This window comes from Trichechus manatus, unplaced genomic scaffold (genome assembly GCF_000243295.1).
Source record: "Trichechus manatus latirostris isolate Lorelei unplaced genomic scaffold, TriManLat1.0 scaffold00151, whole genome shotgun sequence".
NCBI classification, from domain to species: Eukaryota; Metazoa; Chordata; class Mammalia; order Sirenia; family Trichechidae; genus Trichechus; species Trichechus manatus.
In genome coordinates this window covers 3,354,320-3,376,428 of record NW_004444087.1, presented here as the reverse complement: position 1 = coordinate 3,376,428, position 22,109 = coordinate 3,354,320, and the positions used below count along the sequence as shown (strand labels likewise).

The window sequence follows — 22,109 nt, the reverse complement described above, 5'->3', positions numbered from 1 at the left end:
AAATGGAGAAGAAGTCTTTAGTGCAAACATGCTTGAATAATTCTGTTCCAACGAAAGTCATTAATCATTAAAAACTATTCTCAATAAACCCTACCAGATTCTAAGAGACAACTGGAAGTACAAAGGGACAGGGGTCTAAAAGTAAACAAGCCTTGGCGCTACCATGGAGCCTCCTGGCAGCATCAGGAGCTTGAACCTCCTCGGGCCAAGAACACTCGCCTGGAGGAAGCAGAGTGGCTGAGAGCTGAGCCTGGGCTGACGTGAACAGAGACACGCTGTCTCGGCCACTGAGCGCCTGGGCAGCTGGGAGGGCGGTCTGCAGAGACGAGCAGAGCTGCAAGACAGAAGGGTCCTTGGGAGCTCTCTGCCTCATTATGGGCTTGCCCAGGGCCCAGCTGCACCGTGTCCCTCCCAGGTTCTCTGAGATGCTCGGTCGTGAGAGATACGTAGCCTGGAAGATAAGAGACCGAATATAAAGGGTACATGGACAAGTCTTGTGCCAACTTCAGAGTCCAGCCACCAGTGCCAGCGTTTCAAGATCTTCCGGGACAGGTCTCCATCCCACCTCCCAACACTCTTAGTTGTCAAGATTCCTGGGAACTTGCTTATTACTCCACAAGAATTTTAGCATTCATTATCTCCGCACCCCTATCCCACCCAAACATTGAAATGGTGCTTTTTTAAAAAAACAGGGACTGTGTCAAATTTATAGATGACCTTTGGGAGAATGACCCTCTTTAGGATACTGACTCCCCTCAAGAACTCAGTATGTCTTTCCGTCTGTTAGAGCCTTCTGTCATGACCCCCAAGAGCACATTAAGTTCTTCACACAGATCTTGCACGTTTCCTACAGGCATTTAATCTTAGGTATTTTAGCTTTTTGTCTTTTTTTTTTTTTTTTTTTTTTGCTGCTGTATATGGGGTGCTTTCTGCTGTTATATCTCTAACTGGTGGTTCTGGTACATACATGATTTTTAAACTTTCCGTATATTAATTTTGGTCCCATCCCTTTACTAAATCCTGATTGACTGCAGTGGTCTTCAGCTGATTCTCTGGGTACACAGGCATAGCATCTGAAAAGGACTATCATTTTCCTCTTCTTCCCCACTATTTATACCTTTGGTACTTCCTTCGTGCTTAATTTCAATAACCTGCATCTCCGGAATAATATTAGAGTGGTAATACTGGCACCCTTGTGTGTGACTTCCCTGCAACTGAATCTAGAATTTTCTTATTTACATACAGCACATCAGTTTTTGGTTGAAACAGGTCTATTTCATTAAGAAATTATCCATATATTCATTTTTATTAAGGGTTTTTAAGCAAGACTGAAAGTTGAATTGTGTCAAATACCTTTTTAAAATTATATATGGAGAAGATATTACATAAAAAAATATTCTAAACTTGCACCGACACCCCAGTTCTGGAACAAGCCTTACCTGCAGGGGAGTGTTCTGATGTGTCGGGGAATTCCATTTCCTAATAACTTAGCCTTGAAGTTCGCAAGGATGACTGTAGTTGCTGTATGTGTGTGTATGTGGGCGTGTACACACACAGGTGTGTGATCTTTGTAGGTCTGGTAATGCTCACTTCCAAGGAACATTCTTGAAGCTTTCCTCCTTTTCCCATGCTCTGGAGCTGTTTATACAGTGTTGAAAGTGCCTGCATTCTGAAGATCTGATAGAATTTCCCTGTGAAACAGACTCCTTTTCATGATGCCTTTTCTGATCCTTTCTTTCTGTGGGTAGAGGGCGAGATAGGTGGTTTTGTGCCAATGTTACTTATTCTATAGTAAGTGGTCTGCTCAAAGTTTCTATCGCTTCTGAAGTAGGTATTGATAGATTATATATTCCTAGAAAATTATCCATTCGGCTGAGGGTTTCATTTGAAAAGAGTTGAGATACATAGTCTCATAACTCTTTTTAAATGTATTTAATTTTTAATTTTTGTTTCTATTGATTTTATTATCGAAGTATAGATACCCAGTAATCTTAAGTATAGATACACAGTAATCTTAAGTGCATAGCTTCATGACATTTTGGTTAAGTGCTCGGCTGCTAACCAAAAGGTTGGTGGTTTGAACCCACCAGCAGCTCCACAGGAGAAAGACCTAGCGATCTGCCCCCATAAAGATTACAACCTAGGAAACCCTACGGGGTAGTTCTACTCTGTCCTACAGGATTGCTATGAGTCAGAATTGACTCAGTGGTGCCCAACAGCAACATTCTTGGGTAACCACTACCCAAATCAAGATGTAGAAACCTCAGCCTTTCCGCTAGAAAGCTCATTCGTGTCCCTCCCCATCAATAACCCCAAGGTAATCATCCTTACTTCTTATTCTGGGTGCTTCTGCTTTCTTTCTTTTTTTTTTTTTTAACTAGAATTGTGAATAATTCATACGTTTTACTGGTTTTATTTCAGAGAACAGGCATTTGGGTTTAATTATTTTTTCTACCATTTTTCACTTTCTTATTAACTTCTGCCTAGATCTTTACAAATTCCTACCTTCCACTTTACTCACGTTTATTTGCTTTTCTGCCTTCTTGAGCTGGATGTTTAATCCATATTATTCACTCTTTCTTGTTCAATGGTATAAATATTTAAACCCACAAATTTACTTCTGGGCACTGCTTTAGCTGTTTTCTATAGATGTGTTTTCATTACAATTATTTTCTACATTTTTAAACTGCATTTCGTCTTTGACTCAGGATTATTTAAGACAGGTTTTTTTTTTTTTTGTTGTTGTTGTTTAAATTTTTAAGTGTTAGGAGTTTTAGTTTTAGGGTTTTTTTCCTTTCTGGCTTTGTTCTTAATTCCAAATTTCATCACACCGTGATTAGAGAACGTTGTCTGCATTGGTTCTATTTGAATTTACAATGATTTTCTTTATTATCCAAAATGTAATTATTTTTTGTGAATGTTTTCTATGAGCACTTTTAAAAAAAGAGGGTGTGGTCTAGTTTCAGGCGTAAGGGATTAAAACATATAAAAGAGATCTTCTATTTTTTCTATTATGTATTCTTTGCCCACTTGACACACCATGGATAATAAGGGAAATAAACTATCCTACTACTGATTTGCTTGACAATTTCCCTAGTATCTTCTCCTTACTTTGGTGTTTTTGAATACCGATGACCTGACATCATTGAATATTGATGACCCATTCATCATCACATTCACCCATTATAAACACCATCTTCAGTATTGAAAAGTACCTTTCTTCGTCGTCTGTCATGCTTTTTGGCTTGAACTCAATTCAACTGCAATTGAGATTACAACCTCTGTCTCTTAAGTTCACAATCGCCTAGGTTGTGCCTTTGCATACTATACTTTCCATCTTTTTTGGTTTTGCTTTGTAATTCAATCAGAAAATCTTTTCCTTTTAATAGGAGAGTTTAGCCCATTTATATTTTGATATAACATATGTTGGGATTTATTCCTGCTCTATTATACTTTGCTTTCTGCTTTATTGCTTTTGAAACTATCTCATTATGTGGACTTTTTGGTTTGTTTTTTGCATGTGTGTCGTTCTCTTGATATTTAGAAGGGCTTGTATTTTTTGGTCTAGAGATTGCTTTTATAACTCTTAGCTTTATATAAAACCTATGCTTTCCCGTTTCTTTGTTGTTAGCTGCCATCATGTCAACTCCGACTCATGGCGACCTTATAGACAACAGAACAAACGTTGCTTGATCCTGCGTCATCCTCATGATCACCGGCATGTTCGAGCCCATCATTGTGGCTACTGTGCCAATCCACCTCACCGAGGGTCTCCCTCACCCTCGCTGCCCTCTACTTCACCAAACATGAATGTCTTCCTCCAGATATTGATCCCTCATGATGACGTGTCCAAAGAAAGTGAGTCAGATAATATTTTGTCTTATTTGCTGATTTTCAGAAATACCTCACCAGGCCTTTCTTCCTAGTCAGCCTTGGTCTGAAGGCTTCACTAAAACCTGTTGCCCATGGGGGACCCTGCTGGTATTTGAAATACCAATGGCATAGCTTCCAGCATCACAGTAACACACAAGCCACCACAGCAGGACAAACTGTTTCTTTAGACAGTATCTATTATATTTCCAACATTGAGTACCTGATAAGTCAAATATATTATCTTTCTTATCATCTACCTTTATACCGTTAAATATACTTTTATTACTTGATGTTATCTTTAACTGGTGTATATTGTTCGCTAGCTATTAATGTGAAAATCAACATTCTTAAGCCTTCTCCTATCTTCTCCCTTCCCAATTTTTATTAAATATACAAATCCTACATCACCAGGTGTCATGGATTGAATTGTGTCCCCCAAAAATATCTGTCAGCTTGACTAGGTCATGATTCCCAATCTTGTATATGATTGTGTAATCTGATGTGATCTCCTTATGTGTTGTAAACTCTATCACTACGATGAGGTTATACTGATGACGTCTACATGATTAGATAGTGTCTTAATCCAATCTCTTTTGAGATATAAAAGAGAGAAGTGAGCAGAGACACATGGGAACCTCATACTATCAAGAAAACAGTGCTGGGAGCAGAGCGTGTCCTTTGGACCTGAGGTTCCTGTGCAGAGAAGCTCCCAGACCAAGGGAAGATTGATGACACAGACCTTCCTCCAGAGCTGACAGAGAAAGCCTTCCCCTGGAGCTGTCACCCTGTATTTGGACTTGAAGCCTTCCCTTGGAGCTGATGCCCTGCATTTGGACTTGTAGCCTACTGGACTGTGAGAGAATAAATTTCTTTGTTAAAGCCATCCACTTGTGGTATTTCTGTTAGAGCAGCACTAGATGACTAAGACACCAGGACACAGCATTTCCACTGTTCTGTCTTCATAATTTCCACCGGAGTCTTGGTCCTCCAACCTGTAGACGCAATGCTGGTGGCCAGTCCTTCGGCGGACGTTCCCAGGCCTCCCCTCTGCCTGTGTCCCCGTCCACCCTCCTCTCCTGCCCTGGGGTCCCACTGCCTCTTCTCTGAGTGCTTGCAGACACCCCAGCCTGGGAGATTCCCTGGATTGCTGCATTTTATTTCCTGGCCAAAGGTTCAGATACGATTTCCATCTGCTCATCATGAATTTTTCCCGGGAATTGGTCCCCGCCATTTGTTCTTCCCACATCTCTGCTTTTGTTCTTCTACAGTCTCGTGATGCAGCCTCTCAGGACTCATCACTGAGAAGGAGTTTTATTCATGCCAGCTGTGTGCAGAGGTTCTTCACACCAGGGGAAGAACCAGCCCTGTCAGAGCTGGGAGCTCTGTTTTGTTTTAAATCCAGATGGTTCTGCGTAGAAGTTCAATCACCCTTTACTGCTTCCCTCAAGCAACAGGCAGGATGCTTTGAGCTTTCCCATAAGAGCAAAACCCTTTGCTGTCAGAGACAGACTGCTTCCTGTAGACATGACTTCTGTGTAGGATTCCCATTCAGCACTGTCTCTTCCGATGTCTAACCAAAGAGGGCCGAGGACCCCCTGCTGCCACTGCCATCACACTCCAGATCCCCACTGCTGCAAACATGAGGATCCCAGTGCCCCACGGTGAGGAGGGGTTTCTAGTCTCTGTAGCACCCCATCTTGGTATCTTCCTGCATGCATCCCCCGACCCCAACCTTGACTTCCATGATAAGGCCAGTTTCCTCCCAAGTGGGGCCTGGGTTTTAGCTGTGCATCCAGGATCCCAGAATTTGTTTGCTGTTTTGGTTTTCATGCTGCTTGTCATTTTTGGATGGTTTCCAGGAAAGAACGGAGAAATGCTGACTTAGGCCACAATGCGCAAAGCACAAATCAGGCTCTTTTATTCTGATTTGTAACCTTGGCATCGTAACTAACACACACAGCAGCTTCATTCTCCTGGGCCCACTCCTTCTGCCCTCGACCCCCCTGTGACCTCTGGCCTGTAAGCTCCCTGTCCCTTCTTGGGTGGCTGGTTCCCTCCCGTGCACCCTCCAGTCCCCAGCCCAGGATAGTGGCTGGAAAAAAGCAGAAACACCATAAATGTTTATAGATCCTCTTTCCACTTGTACTCCAACCCCTATCCATCTGGCAGGTCAAGCTCCAATGCCACTTCCCCCATCTAGCCTCCCCAATGCCCCCACATGCCCCCTCCCCCATCAGGCCTCCCCAGTGCTCGCTATGTGCCTCTTCCCCCATCAAACCTCCCCAATGCTCCCACATGCCACCTTCCCCATCAAGCCTCCCCAATGCTCCCATATGCCACCTCCGCCATCAGACCTCCCCAACATCCCCACGTGCCCCCTCCCCCATTGGACCTCCCCAACTCCCCCCACGTACCCTCTTCCCCACCAGGCCCCCCAATACCCCCATGTGCTACCTCTCCCATCAGACCTTCAGGTGCCACCATCCCCAGCAGGCCTCCCCAGTGCCCCCACATGCCCCCTCCCCCATCAGGCCTCCGCAATGCTCGCTATGTGCCTCTTCCCCCATCAAACCTCCCCAATGCTCCCACATGTCACCTTCCCCATCAAGCCTCCCCAATGCTCCCACATGCCACCTCCTCCACCAGACCTCCCCAATACCCCTGCCTCTGCACTTGCTGTGTGAACCCCCCAGACTCTGCAGCCCCGCGCCTGCCCCCAATTCCTGCATACACTTGGCATGTGTACACGACAGTGTACCCCGTGATGTCATCTTTCATCTCTTTCCTACTGGCCTGGGACTCCCTGAAAGCCAATGCTGCAACTTATTCACTTTAGTCCCTGATTCCCACCTAGAACTCGGCACACAGTAGGTACTCCCCGCAGGTGGGCAGTGGCACACAAGTGTGTGAGTGATGATGATGAGGATGGGTACGGAGCTGACTCCCCTGGGAGTGTGCTCTGGGCAGGGCCAGGAGCACGAGTTGGGGGAGACCCTGGCATAGGAAAGAGGGGGTGGGCAAGCCCTTATGGGGGGGCGGGTGTACTGGTCAGGGCCAGGGAACATGGAGCAGGGAGACCCCAGCACAGGGCGGGTGGTGAGGCTGGGCACAGAGATTCAGAGAGAAAACACAAGACCCAGAACTATGTTTACCTGCCAGTCACCCAATTTGAGAAGTGACCCAAAGACATCGATCCTCAAAGGAGGTAAACCCAGTCGGGCTTAGACAGAGCCGGGCTGCTGGAGGGACAGATGAGCAAGCTGCCACAGGTAACTCTGCGAACAGCTTCGCAACGCACACAACAGCCCAACCACCCCACGCCCTGCCACCCACACCAGCGCAATCACGGCCAAGGCAGCCACATGCATCAGCCTTCCGCCCCCTCTTCCTCGCTCTTACACTGAGAACTTGGCCATGGCAAGCCAGGGGTGGGGGGACATTCCAGGGAGATAGTGAGTGTGGAGGTGCTGGTGAAGGGCTGCTGGGAGCCCATGTCAGGGTGCTGGGGTGCAGGGTAAAAACCGGGTCTCTGTGAATGATCGCTGCCTCAGTTTCCCCATCTGTGAAATGGGGACACCACCAGGTTGAAGCATCATATGAGAACATCTGTATTAGAATGTTCAGTCTAGTGCATGGCATGCAGTAAGTGCTCAGTACACACTCTCACCAACACACGTACACGTGTGCCCGTCTCTTACTCCCCTCACTCTCACCCCCAAACACATTCTCTCACCCCCTCATCCTCCCAAACAACACCTCACATTCAGCACAGACCTGCTGGTGCCTCTAACTTGCTGAGTGTAGCCGAGGGGGTCTCATCCCCTCTGCAGGCCTCAGTTTCCCCTCCATGTACTGTGTCCTCTGGGCTCTTACCCTACTCCCCCCGAGCTGACCAAGGTCCTGGTTCTGAACCAGGGGCAGAGGTGTTTGTTAACAGCTCTCTTTTCGCCAGTGTGAACTAATCCACCTTGCTATTAGTTGGCACGGGAAGAAGTGAAGAGAAAACTGGAAATGCATTAATATTGCAGCCGGCAGCTACCTATTTCATACTTCACTGACAAAAATCTGTATTTAGAGCTGGTAGAGAAAAAAGAACATGAGGACTAATTGGATCACATCTTCAGAGAGGTCTCACTAAATGGCCTAAAACCACACAAGCCCCATTCTATAACCTACTTGAGGACAAAAGCACTTCCCAGCAACAGGGACTCTGAGCACAGTGGTTTTCTTGGGGGCTGTCTGCACCCCGGAGGCTGGGTCTCACACACACGTGCACACACACACACCCATGATGTGAGTGTGTGGGAAATCATGCCTAGCACCCAGACAGCCCCCAGGGGCAGGCACACGTAATGACAGGGTTCTCTGCCCTGCTGAGGACGGGGCCGTTTTACAAATTTAGCATGGACATCTCTGTTTCATTTCCAAATTTAATCTCCTAGACAGAGGGTTCACTCTGTTCATTTCCAATCGCTGAAGTTAATATACAAATTTATATTCCTTTCTCTGGCTCACTCTCCTAAATTAAGAGGCATAATTACCAGCAGTGCCTGCTCCAAACAAACTCAAGCCTGGAAGGAGAGGCTGGCTGCCCTGGCCACCTTCCCTTCCCGTGGGGGTGCTGCTGGCATGGCTGGCCCATGTCCACTGCTCAGCTGTACCACACACTGGGCGTGGGGAGACCTAGAGCCCCCCAGCAGGTCAGTCTGGGGCTCTCTGCAGGTTAGCTGGGATGTCTCCACTGCCCCTCTCACTGCACTGGATAGGGGGGAGAAAACAGGTCAGGAGAGGGCAGACAGTCCCCCAAAGTCCGGGCTGGAACTGGCGCATACATCCAGGGCTCCTTGTCCCTGCCTTTTCTGCTCTGTTTCTTTACACCCACTATCTGCAGGGGCTAGGACGGGCCAGGGCTGGACGCCTGGGTGCAGTGCCGGCCTGCAGGGCTGCCTCCTGCCCCCAGTTCCTCTGTAGTTGCGTAGGAAGGAGAAGGAGCACTCCACCCCGAAGGAGTGGTCCGGCCTGGCTCTGATGGCAACAGACAGAGGTAAGAGCACAGGCTATGGGGCCAGAGTCAAGGGGAAGTGGGGCCCTGGGCCTGGCTCCAGGCATCCAGAAGCCAGGCCTCCCCAGGTGTGATCAAGCCCAGGAGTGAAGGGGGGGCAGGTTTCAAACACCACCGAGACCAGGGTCAGAAGACCTTTACACAGAGGGCCAGACAGCAAGTCCTTTAGGTTTTGTAGGCCATGTGGTCTCCACTGTTGTAGCACAAACACAGCTACTGCCACGTGCAAACGAACAACGTGGGTGTGTGCCGATAAAACTTTATTCACAACAATGGCAGCAATGGGCCAGGTTTGGCCTGTGGACCAAGTTTGCTCACCCCGACGTAGACCAAACCACCACCCTATGGAGGAGTCCTCGCAGTCAGACCCCTGCTCCTCACCACCTCCCCCACAAACAGGCAAAGAAGGGAGGGAGGGGAAGGGCTAGCTTAGTATGGGTGGGAGGAGGCAGAGATGAGACATGGGCCTCCATGGTGATCCCCACCTGGGGCAGCGCCATGCCTCGAAGCCACTTCTCAGAATACTAGCAGCCTTCAGAGGTAATGAAATATTCACAGAGAAGTGAGAATTCCCTCAAGAAGCCAAGATGTGATACACAAAGCTCTGCTGGTCCTACTGAGGTGTTCCTCAGAAGAAGGAGAAAACTGGTGTCCAATTTACCCGTGGGCCACAGACAAGGCTCTTGTCCCAACCCTCGGGGAGAATCTGCCCAGACAGCCCAGTCAGGTCACTGGGAATGGACATAGACAGGACACCAAGGCCCCCAGTGCAGTCACAGGCCTCAGGGATGAGGAGCCAGCTGCTCCTGTCCCAGCCACAGACAGCTGGAGCCACTTGGAAGCCCGGCATCAGTGAGTGCCCGGGATGTGGGCTTTGGTTCTATTCATTGATTCCTGCAAATCCGTGTGCCATGGGTGACTCCAAAACAATAGCATGCCCCATGACACCCTTGAGAAGAGAAGCCCTGGTGCTCCTACAGGGCCCTGCGCACACTGTTCTACAAAGGCTTTCTTACTGCACGCATACTCTGCGTGGCCCTGCCACTCAGCCACCTGCCTATGCACAGCATGTCCCCAACACCAGGCATGTCCCAGATGAGTGCAGCCATATCGCTCCATGTTCCTGTTATGGAGAAAGTGGTGCTGATCCTGTAGACTGACTGTGTATCCCCAGAAAACCATTCCATTTCCAATAGCATCAGAAAGAATAAAATGCTTAGGAATAAAGTTAGCCAAGGAGGTGCAAAACTTGTACACTGAAAACTATAAAACATGGCTGAAAGAAATTCAAGACCTAAATAAATGGACAGACATCCCATGTTCATGGATCAGAAATGTAATATTGTTACTACCTGAAGTGATTGATGTGGAACTGACTGACCAACACAAACAAAAATCCCAATAGCTTTTGTTGCAGAACTGGAAAAGCTGATCCTAAAATTCATATGGAATTTCAAGGGACCCCAAATAGTCAGAACAATCCTGAAAAAGAAGAGTAAAGTTGGGGGACTCACACTTCTCAACTTCAAAACTTACTACCAAGTTACAGTAATCAAGACAGTGTGGTACTGGCATAAGGATAGACATATAGACCCATGGGATAGAATTGGAAGTCCAGAAATGAACCCATTAATTGGTTTTCCACAAGGGCACTGTGATGGTTAAGACTGTGTGTCAACTTGGCTGGGCCATGATTCTCAGTGTTTATATGTGATCACCCCCATGATGGGATCTGCTATGAGTAGCCAATCAGTTGAAAGGGAGTTTCCTTGGGTGTGTGGCTTACATTTGAATATAAGCAGACATTCTGGCTTTTACCTCACTGGATCCTGCAGCTGCCTCCTGTTCGTCTGACCTCCAGTTCTTGGGACTTGAGCTTGCAGCTTACCTGCCAATCTTGGGATTCGTTGATCTTCACAGCTGGTGAACAAGAGCCCTGCTCTCCAACCTGCCAATCTTGGGTTCACCAGCCCCTGCAGCTACATGAATCAGAAGAAGCCTCTATCCTGATCCAAGGACTTGGGACGTTCTAGCCTCTACAATCACGTGGGCTGTCTCCTTGATATAAATCTCTCTATATATACATTTATACACTTTACTGGTTTTGCTTCTCTAGAGAACCCAGCCTAAGACAGGCGCCAAGATCATTCAATGAGGAATGAATAGTCTCTTCAGCAAATGGTGCTGGGACAACTGGACAGTCACATACAAAGGAATGAAGTTGAAACACTACCTCACACTATATACAAAATTTAACTCAAAGGTTCAAAGATCTAAATATAAGAGCTAAAAGTATAAAACACTTAGAAGAAAACACAGGCATAAATCTTCATGACCTTGGATTAGGCAATGGACTCTTAGACATGACACCAAAAGCATAAGCAACAGAAAACACAGATAAATTGGACTTCATCAAAATTATAAACATTTGTGTTTCAAAGGACACTATCAAGAGAGTGAAAAGACAACTCTCAGAATGGAAGAAAATAATTGCAAATTATCCCTCTGATAAGGGTCTAGTATCTAGAATATATAAAGAACTCTTCCAATTTAACAACGAAAAGATAAACACCGAGTTACAAGATGGGCAAAGTACTTGAACAGACATTTATCCATAGAGGATATACAAACAGCCAACAAGAAAAGATGCTCAACATCATTAGTCATGAGGAAAATGTAAATCTAAACCACAATGAGTTATCACCTCATCCCCACCAAGAAGGCAATGATCAAAAAGATGGAAAAATAACAGGTTCTATTGTCACCTCTCTCATTTCTAATATTGGTGATTTGTGTCTTCTCTCTTTTGTTTCCTGATTCGGCTGGTGAGAGGTCAATCAGTTTCACTGATCTCTAAGAACTGATTCTGGGTTTGTTGCTAGAACTCAACTATAAGCCTGGCCGAGATGCAAACGACTTCTCTGTCTTAGCTGGGGGTCACAGGCCATCTTACTGGGAGGGGAGCAAGGAGTCCAGAGATCTAGGGGGTGGTGACCCTGACATGTAGTGATGCAGCCAGCCTGCTGAGAAGCTCACGGATTAAATGGAAACCTAGCCTGGAGTGGAGCCCAGAGGACACGGCTCCCTTACAGAGCTGCCTGTGAGCAGGGCTCAGAACTGCCCAGGTTCCTCTGTCAACATGACCCACCCCTCTTGGTGAGGAGGCCCACCCACCTGCCAGGGCCCCCGCACAGCTCCTGGGCTTTGTGAAATTTTAATGCTAATGGTGCTTGCACTCACTTGCTGGTACAGCATAACCTTTAAATAGAGACTGGGAACTTGGGTTTAATTTAAGATGATGTACAGTTGGATCCCAGGGGCGTCCCCTAATTTGACAAAGTAATAACAAGCAGAGGAGCTGGATAACTGGCCCCTCTCCCAGCAATTCTAATGAACGGAGCCTCTGCTGAGCACTACAGGGAGGACGCTGCTTCACCATGCTCCCTCAACTCCGTCGGTGCCATGACCCCAGGGACTGAGGCCACCACCTCAGAGCCCAATCTGTAGATGCCTCAGGCCTCCCAGAGAAGAGATGGTGGTGGGTCAGAACAGGAGCTCCTGGTGGGCCACCTCTCTGTTTTGCTCGGGCCACAAGCCCCGAGGAGGTATCTGCATCACGGTGAGGGTGGGAGAGGTCCTAAATGGATTCCTTCCCTTAGTGGAAAATGGGGTGCAGGGCAGTTACCTGGGTGCTCAGGCATTCATGGCTGAACCTAGCATTACACTGGCACAGGGTGAGTCCTTGCCAGAATTTCCACCATGGAAAGGTTCTTAAATGAACACATTTGTCCATAAAGAGCCTCTAACCAAATCCTCTGGTTGCCACTCCATGTTGTCTTAGTTCGGATATGGACAAATGCCAATATTCTCTCTGAATGAAATTTTTCTTTTCTTTTCTTTTTTTGGGAGGACGCAAGGGGCCCAAATATCTTCTGTACCCAAGGGCCAGAACTGATACCATCAGAAACTTATTGTCTGGGTTAAGAAATCATCTTCTCAGGCTAATGTTTTCAAAGTGCAGATGACCCTCAGAAGGTAACAGATCCGGCCACCAGCACCTTTTTATAAGGTCTTTGCCAACTGGACCAGGGAAAGGGCAGCAGGAAGGGTGTGATGCTTCCTTCCTAACTGTGTCCACTCTAGTCATTCAGAAAATGTTTTAAAATTGCCTCCTGAGTCCAGGCCATGAAGTGGGGCTGGAAATACGGAGGCTCAGTAGCAGCTGCTGCCCTACCACACTCCTAGATGAACTCTGACTCAGGAGGAGCACCTGAGCCCATGGCCACGGGGTCAGAGAGGGAGTTGGCCAGACTAGGTGAGACTCTGGCCTGTTATGAACAGGCTGGCTGTGGGCCCTGGGCATGCCCCTTATCCTTGCTGTGACCTCTTCTCGCTGGTAGGTGTGGCTTTGGGGCAGGCATGCCCCAGCCTGGGTGGGGCAGAAGAGCCATGTGGAATCTTGGGTGGGGGACCTAGGAGGAAGGCTGTGTCCAGAGCTGGGTGCTGAGGACAGTGATGTGTGGCCGTGCTCTCAGTCTGGACCATGCCCCAGAACCACTCTTGATACAGCTTTGGCTCCACTTGGACATGTTCACACCAATGCTCTCAGGGACAGGCATGCTGATGCAGTGAGGGCAGCAGGGGACATGCCCACGTATGCCTCTGAGGCCTGGCTGGGTGTTCTACCTCAGCGCCTAGCCCCTTGAGGGGTAGTGGCTGGAAATCAACTCAGCTCAACCTGCCACCTTGATGCATGTGCCCCAACCACTCAGCATCCCTCCAGACCCAGGAGCACTTGGCTGGGTACTCTACTCTCTGGGGCAGCCAGTGGCCGACCCTGCCCTGCAGTTCTCAGGGGCAACTAGGTGCTAAATTCAAAACATACCTCATTGAGCCATTCTACCAACATCCCAAGGCCCAGAGAACTGCCCGCCAGGCCCTTGCCATCCCAGGAGCCAGAGCTTCGCAGAGAGCAATGGGCAGCTGTGAATGGGCACGGGAACCAGGGCCGTCCACTGCTGGGGGAGACAGGGGATCTAAGGCCAGGCTAGGTTGTGGGTCAGCAGCCCCGGTGAGGGCTGGCGCTGTCCTTCTCTAGTGATGGCCTAGCTCTGGACTACTCATTTCACCACAGTCTGGCGTCCTCATCTGTAAAGTCGAGACAATAACAACACCATTCAGGGCTCACATGTGAACAAGGGGACGGATGATGGTAAGAGGAAACAGGAGCACCTCAGTGTCTCGTGAACACCAGGCTTCTAGAAGAGCACAGTGGTTAACAGTTGTCATGGTTTGAATTGTGTCCTCCAAAAAGATGTGTGGGAGTTCTGACCCCATACCTGTGGATATGATCTCATTCGGGAATAGGGTTTTCTTTGTTATGTTAATGAGGCCATATTGATGTAGGGTCTGTCCTAAACCTAAGAGCAGATTAGACACAGACCCAAGCAAGCACAAACAGGGGATGACAGAAGCACACGTGAGGAACTCCAAGGAACCCAGGAGCGACAGGGCCACAGAAGCTGAGACAAGGGCCCTCCCCCAGAGCTGAAAGAGAGCCCTTCCTTGGATCTGGCACCTTGAATTTGTACTTCCAGCCATGCTCCTGCCTGACTTCACGTCCTCCATCTTTGCGGTCATGATGGCATGCATGTTAGCAATGCCCACCTTGGCTCGTGCAGCGCTTGGCACGGTTTACAGACAGCTCGCATGTGGGCTTGTCTGACCCCGCAGAGCCCACTCAGGGTGAGGACAGTGCCCATGCACGTCCCTCCTCTGAGGATGCCCAGGGCAACTGCCTGACACTCCACCCCTCTCCCACTAGGACAACAGGGCCTGCCTGGCGGGGTCACTGCCAAGGTGCGAGGGCTCATCTGTCAGCAACCGGCGCGGGGCAGGCCCCAAGAATCAGGGCAGTGAGGAGACAGACAGAGAAGGGCCCAAGAGCAAGTGGTTGCCTGCAGCCTTGTCCAGGCCGTCCCCTTGCTCTTCCCAAGGAGTCCTAGTGGCGCAACAGTTAAGTACTCAGCTGCTAACCAAAAGGTTGGTGGTTCAAACCCACCCAGTAGCTCTGAGGGAGAAAGACCTGGCCATCTGCTCCCATAAAGACTATTATTGTTGTTAGGTGCTGTCGAATCAGGTCTGAATCATAGTGACCCTATGTACAACAGAACAAAATGCCGCTCGATTCTTACACCATCCTCACAATTGTTGCTATGCTTGAGCCCACTGTTGTAGACACTGGGTCAATCCATCTCTTTGAGGGTCTTCCACTCTTTCCCTGATTCTCTACCTTACCAAGTATGATGTCCTTCTCCAGGGAATGGTCCCTCTTGATAACATGTCCAAAATACGTGAGACAAAGTCTTGCCATCCTCGCTTCTAAGGAGCATTCTGGCTGTACTTCTTCTGAGACAGTTTGTTCGTTCTTCTGGCAGTCCATGGTATAGTCACTATTCTTCGCCAACACCATAATTAAAAGGCATGGCGCAATCCTACTCTGTCACGTGGGGTGGCAATGAGTCAGAACTGACTTGATGGCACCCAACAACAACAACGGGCTCTTCCCAGCTCTCGCGAGCAGACCCACTCTGGGCTCCCCTGGCTGGGAGGAGTAGAACAAGCAGGAAAAGGCACCATTAAGGGAAAATGGGAATGGAGGAAGACAACTGTTTAATTACACAGAGTTGTGAGGGGTATAATTTCTCTCAAATCAGAAAATAAATCTCCAGCTCTCTGTCCCTGAAGTACATAAAACATTAGCGCGTCTTTTATAGTTATAATCAAGACGCTCCTTTCTGCAGCCATGCTGGCCATATCCAATTAGCGGGGGTACGGCGCCGATCACCCAGCCCGAAACATCCCTCCCTGTGGTATCAACTGCATTTAAAGAGAAGCATGAACTGTGCTCATGCTGACTAATTAGCACAGCTTTGCTAATTAATAACAAAAAGTCAGACTGCCTTTGTCTTTGATCTGCAATTAGTTGAAGATGTTTAAACTTCTCTTTTCCTTCTTTTTTTCACCTGTCTTTTCCTCAAAAGTGACAGACTCTTAGTCTGAAAATCGTAAATTGGAGGCTGTCGGCTAGGAGAGATATTATGGGGATCAGAGTGGTGGCCCCATGTTGTGAGCAGAGGGTGAGAGACAGAGGCAGTGTCCCCTTGACCGTGGCCTCCTCTAAACAGAGCCCAGGGGGTCAAAGGCTCCCCAAGCCTTAGCTTCTCAGGGTGCAGAGCCCCCGTGCTCAGCCGCCACATGGACAGGGGTGGGCAGGGTGTGGGGACTGGGCCCAGGTCTGAGCCCATGCTGCTGCAGAGCCATGAAGGGGCCACGAGCCCTTCCTCTGTTGAGCGTGCCCCCACTGCAGAATGGAGACGGGTCTAGGTTAGGGTCCTCAGCAGCAAGGGAAGACACTGCCTTTCCTGTGTAATCCTGAGAGAGCACCAACGAATGGGGGGCTCTGCTCCACCCCGCAGGTGGACTGTGGCCCACCCCAGCCACCACCCTCCTGTGGCTTTCAGCCACCTCACCAAAGCTCAAGCCCAAGGCCCTGCCTGGTACCAAGACTGCAGCCCACAGACGTCAGTGACACACAGGACTTCTGTGACCACGGCCCCAGGTGTAGTGTGCTGGTCCACGTGCATAGTGGATCCTGGGGGGACACCTGTGATCACAGCCCCTGGCCATAGCTGAATATGTACCATGTCCCCATACTCTCCCCTCGAGTAACACAGCACCCCCCCCCACACTGTGTGTCCCCTCCTCGATCACATCGTGTCCCCCCACACCATGTGTGTCCCCTGGAGTAACACTGAGTCCCCCCGCTATGGGTGCACCCTGGAGTCACACCGCATCCCCTCTGCTGTGTGCATCCCCTGCAGTCACACCACATCCCCCCCAAGCCGTGCATGTATCCTAGAGTCACAATGTGTGTCCCCTGCCATGCATGTCCCCTAGAGTCACACCATGTCCCCCCTGCCATGCCATGTCCCCTGGAGTCACACTGCATCCCTTCCACCCCTGCTATGCGTGTCCCCACATACACCCCCACGCCGTGCTGGTTCTCTTTCATCTTTTTCAGGTGAGGAGTCTGAGGTCTGCTCAGGGTCACAAGGTCCCTGAAGCCGCATCAGGACTTGAACACAGAGCCCCCGGCCCCTGCACCCTCTGCCTGGCTTTCATCTGAGCTAGGACAGGGCTCCTGGAGAGCTGGCAGGAGACCTTTGACAACAGAGGCCACTACTGGAGGGAGAAGTGGCTCAGGCTGCCGTGTGCATGAGGCTCCTACCCCTGGCGCCTGGCCCTGCCACTTCCTGTTTTCCCATTAAATGGGAAAGAGAAGAGAGATATAAAATGAACAACGTGAAATAAACTGTAGATCGGACAATAACAGGCAGAGATTAAAGCCGTCTGAGGAGACAGCTACAGCTGGCTCCAAACCAGGCCTGGAGAAAACCAGCACTAGTGCCGCCTGTCTGTCTGCTGCAGAGGAGCAGGCTGTGGGGGAGTGTGCAGAGGGTCGCCTTGGGGAGGACAGGTCCCTGGAGCAGCCCGCTTGCCCCTGCCGATGCATCCCCTCCCCAGAGGCTGGGGCACAGAACCTCAGTTTATAGAGCTCTGCCTCGTCTGCCAGCTCACCGAGGCAGACAGACTGGCAGCCCTGCCTGGCCCCTGGCCCTGGCTCCCCTCCACCCACCTGCAGCCAACCTCACACCAGGGCCCATCCTGAACCACCAGTGATGAAAGCTCACCAGATACCAGAAAAGTCCCTGTATTGTTACAGACTTAAGGTCAGCATGGTTCACACACAAACATACAAGGCACACACACACACACACACACACAGTGTCGCACTGCCTCACGGCTTGCTTTTTCCCTCCATTTTGCAGAGTGTCACACACCACCTCTCCCCCACCATGATTCTCACCTGGCAAACCCCACCCTGGTGAAACCCAATTAACCGCCTTTTTTGGGCCCCCAGGGAAGCCCCCAAGTGCTAGGTAGAAACACCACCACTCTCACTTCAGGTCTCAACCACAGGTCTCAGGAGGACAGAGCGCCACTTTCCATAGGTAGAGCCAGGCACCCGTTTCCCACAGGTGGAGCCTGAGACCCTGTTTCCCACAGAGGGAGCCAGGCTTCCATTTCTGACCGCAGGGCCAGGCCTTGTGATGCAGGAGCCGCACACTCGCACCTGCTGACGTGCAGAGTCTCTGCTGGGGCTGGGGCACGGATTGAAGGCCCTAAACCATGGCCCCCTTTGTTCACAGAGGCAGCACAAGAGCCCCTGGCCAAGAACTCACCATGTCCGCTCTCTGCTTCTGGTCTCCCAGATCCTCCAGGGCCTGTGACAGCTGAGCCTGCAAGACAGAGATAGCAGGTTAGGGGCTGCTGGTGAGGAACAGCCTCTCCCACCATCCCCTGCTGCGCTCACCCCCACTGCCTGATGGGAGTAGCTGGGGGAAACGTGGGCCACATACACAGGTGGCCCCCACGTAAGGTGCGAGCACTCACACGTTTGGAGAAGGTATCTGAATGTGGAGCTAGGGAACACAGCAGAATGCCAAGTCCACAACCCGCCACTGCAAAGAGACTGTGGGATGATGGGATGGAGAAAGGCAGGGTGGGTCGGTGGGTGGACAGACAGACGGACAGACAGATGGACGGACAGACAGACACTCGTTGCTGTTGAGTCGATTCCGACTCATAGCGACCCTATAGGTAGGTAGGTAGATATGGATGAAGGGATGGATGGACAGACAGACAGATGGATGGGTGGATGGATAGATACCCACTGCCATCAAGTCGATTCCGACTCATAGCGACCCTATAGGACAGAGTAGAAATGTCGCATAGGGTTTCCAAGGAGTGGCTGGTGGACTGGAACTGTTGACCTTTTGGTTAGAAGCTGAGCTCTTAACCACTGCACCACTAGGGAGGCAGGGAGGGAGGGAAGGAGAGAGGGATGGAGGATGGAGGGATGGATGGATGGAGGGATGGAGGGATGGGCGGATGGGCGGATGGGTGGATGGATGGATGGATGGATGGATGAATGGATGGATGGATGGATGGATGGATGGAGAGATGGATAGACAGATACACAGGTACGTAGATAGATAAAATAGGTAGATAAATAACGACAGAGACAGAGGTAGAGATACATAGGACAGAATTTCCGGTATCCCTGGTCAGATGCAGGAGAGCTGCCTGCCTTCTCCTGACAGGCTCGTGTTCTGGAAAAAGTCACTATCTAGGAAAAGGCCTTACAACTCCACCACCACCACCACGACCACCACCAAACAGGACTCCAGTATGCAGGCAGAGAGTGATTCTCCCCTTCCAATGACCCACCCACAGGCACCTGCAAACCGCTGGGACTCGAGAGGCACGGGGAGCTCAGAACATCCCCGCTGATGACAGTTGAGCAAGGCTCAAGGACAGCATCCTCACCGACCCTGGGCCATCGTGCTCAGAGCCCCGCTAGAGGTGCCTCCTGGCAACCATGGCTCTGCCAGTCCAGAGAGTGTTTCATCTTGAAGAGGCATGGCAGGAGGACAAGGCTTGGGCCTGGAGAGGCTACAGGGCATGGGACGAGCCCCAGACCCAACCCAGAATAGGCATATGTATACCTTAAGCAGATGCCAACCTGGCCTGGGCCCTAATTGTCACATATCCCCCTCCACCCCCCCACCCCCCACCTCTGAGCTTCCAGTCACCAGGCGGTCCTCACAGGCTTTGCAACGCCCTCAGACCAAGACATACTAAATAAGAGAAGAGATCCCGCGCTTTCCCATAAACCACCACAAATGGACCAAAGCCAGGGACGTTAGGAATCAAGGATTATGCTTAAAATAACTGAATTCTGTGCACTTGAGGACACAAAACAAGCACCTGAGGGGCTCCTCTGTATATCAGACCCCAGGTCCCTACATGGTCTCCAAGGGCCACTGAGCCCAGCCCCTGTTGCACTCTGTGTCCTTCCTCGTCTCTTATCTATAACATAGTCACAGTGGGTTTCTGGTTGGTCCTCGAGTGAGCTCCCTCCCTGGGGCCTTTGCACATGCTGTTCCTTCCTTCTCCCAAACCTTCCATGATGTGCCCTGAACTACTTGGGTCTCCACTCAGACACCATCCCTCAGAGGGGCTTGGCTGACCATCCCGTTTGAATCACCGCCCCCCCCCCGCCAACTACCACCTTGCTCTTGTCTCAACTACACCCTGACCCTAAACAAATGTCCTCCCATCTGTCCCTTATCTGTTAATTGTTCATTCGGCCCACCCACTGAGACTCAAGTGCCAGGAGAGCAGGGTGCACACAATTTCCATCAGTGTGATACATTTGTTACAATGCATGAACCAATACTGCTACATTAGTACTAACTCAGGTCTATAGTTATATTAACATCTGCCCTGTGCCCCAGAGAACAGAACACAGCCTGGAGGAGCACTCAGTAAATCAGTGCTGGTAACTGCGTGGATGAATTTCCCACGTCCAACTGAGGGGTCCAAGGGATATGACATGGGCCTTTGCTGCCTAGGCCCCATATCAGGTGACAGGGCCTCATGGGGCCCCTCATGCACTTTGGTGCCGGTGCACAGGGTATAAGGAGGACAACAGTATGGCTCCACATGTTGGTCGAGTCCACACCTGACTCCCACATGTCTCTGCTCCCACACACACGTTCTTGGTGTCCTACCCCTTGGTGTCCATGTCTGTGAAACATGGTAACATGGATCCATGGGACAATTAAGGTGACAGATGTAAATGTGCTATTAAGCAGCAACACGAACGGGGTTTCTTCAGTTTGTTGGTGATAGTGACAAGCCACCACCATCACCAGTTGCTGTCGACTCCTGCTCTGGCGAGCCCGTGTGTGTCCGGGTAGGAAGAACTGCGCTCCCTGGGGCTTTCAATAGTCTTAATAATAATAACAACGTTAACAAAATAATTCCTACTCTCACAAGGACCATCATAGCTTTTCCTCAATGGGCCCAGGGCCAGCCAGCCCAGCTGCCTCACCCCACAACCCCAGCAGGCCCCAGTCCCAAAGGCACGTGCCTGAATCTGGATCCGAGTACCACCCACCCTGGAGAGGACAAAGCCAAACAAAGTCACCATCACCACCATCACCACCTGCTCAGCTATTGTCACCACCTGCTCAGCTGTTGGGTGACAGGAATGAGTCAGTGCCAGCATGAACGATACACTCTTTAAAAACAAGTAACAGACTTGATTTTTTATTACAGTTCCAGATTTACAAAATAATCCAGCAGACAGTACACAGAAAGCCATACACCCACTCCCCTGCCCCACCCCACCCCTACAGTTTCCCTTACCAGCATCTTGCACTGGTGTGATACACTTGTTATAAAGAATATACAATGTTGATACATTATTACTAACTCAAGTCCATAGTTACATTAACGTTTACCCTGTGTTGTGCAGCCCTATGGATTTGACAAATGTGTAATGGCACATGTCCACCACTACAATATCCTACAAAATAGCTTCACTGTCCTAAAAATGCCCTGGGCTCCATCTATTCACCCCTTCCCCATTCCCTTAAACCCCTGGAAACCAATGTTCTTTTCATTATCTCTATAGTTTTGCCTTTTCCAGAATGTCATATAGTTGGAATCATACAGTATGTAGCCTTTTCAGACTGGTTTCTCTCACTTAGCAATGTGCATTTAAGGTTCCTCCATGTCTTTTCGTGACTTGGTAGACCATTTCTTTTGATTGCTGAATAATACTGCATTGTATGGATGGACCACAGTGTGTTTATCCATTCACCCACTGAAAGATATCTAGATTGTTCCTAGTTTTTAGCCATTGTGAATATAGCTGCTATGAATTCCCATGTGCAGGTTTCTTTGTGGACATGCATGGAGAAGAGTGTGCCCCAGGCACTCTGGGTGGATGCCACAACCCAACACACCACCCCTTCATCTTCATCCTTCCCACATTAGCGGAGCAGCAGCAAGGCCACAGGCGCAATGCACACATTCTCCCAAACTAACTGACCCACTGGCAACCCTGTGAGGTGGATGGTGTCTGGGCAGTTCACAGATGTGCTCCGGGGAGTAAGGAGACTGGCCCACAGTGCCTGTTTGTACACGGCAGAGCTGAAGGTGTCTGCTCAGGACCCAGGCAAGCACTGAACCATCATTC

At 49.7% G+C, this 22,109-nt stretch overlaps 1 protein-coding gene across 1 annotated transcript in view; it reads right to left on the bottom strand.

Moving 5' to 3' along the window:
* MAD1L1 (mitotic arrest deficient 1 like 1) overlaps positions 1-22,109 on the bottom strand; it is a 491,032-nt gene that overhangs the window by 176,195 nt on the left and 292,728 nt on the right. Inside the window, exon 13 of the mRNA XM_004385925.2 lies at positions 18,241-18,297. Coding sequence (XP_004385982.1) covers positions 18,241-18,297 — 57 coding nt within the window. The remainder of the gene's footprint in view (positions 1-18,240; positions 18,298-22,109) is intronic.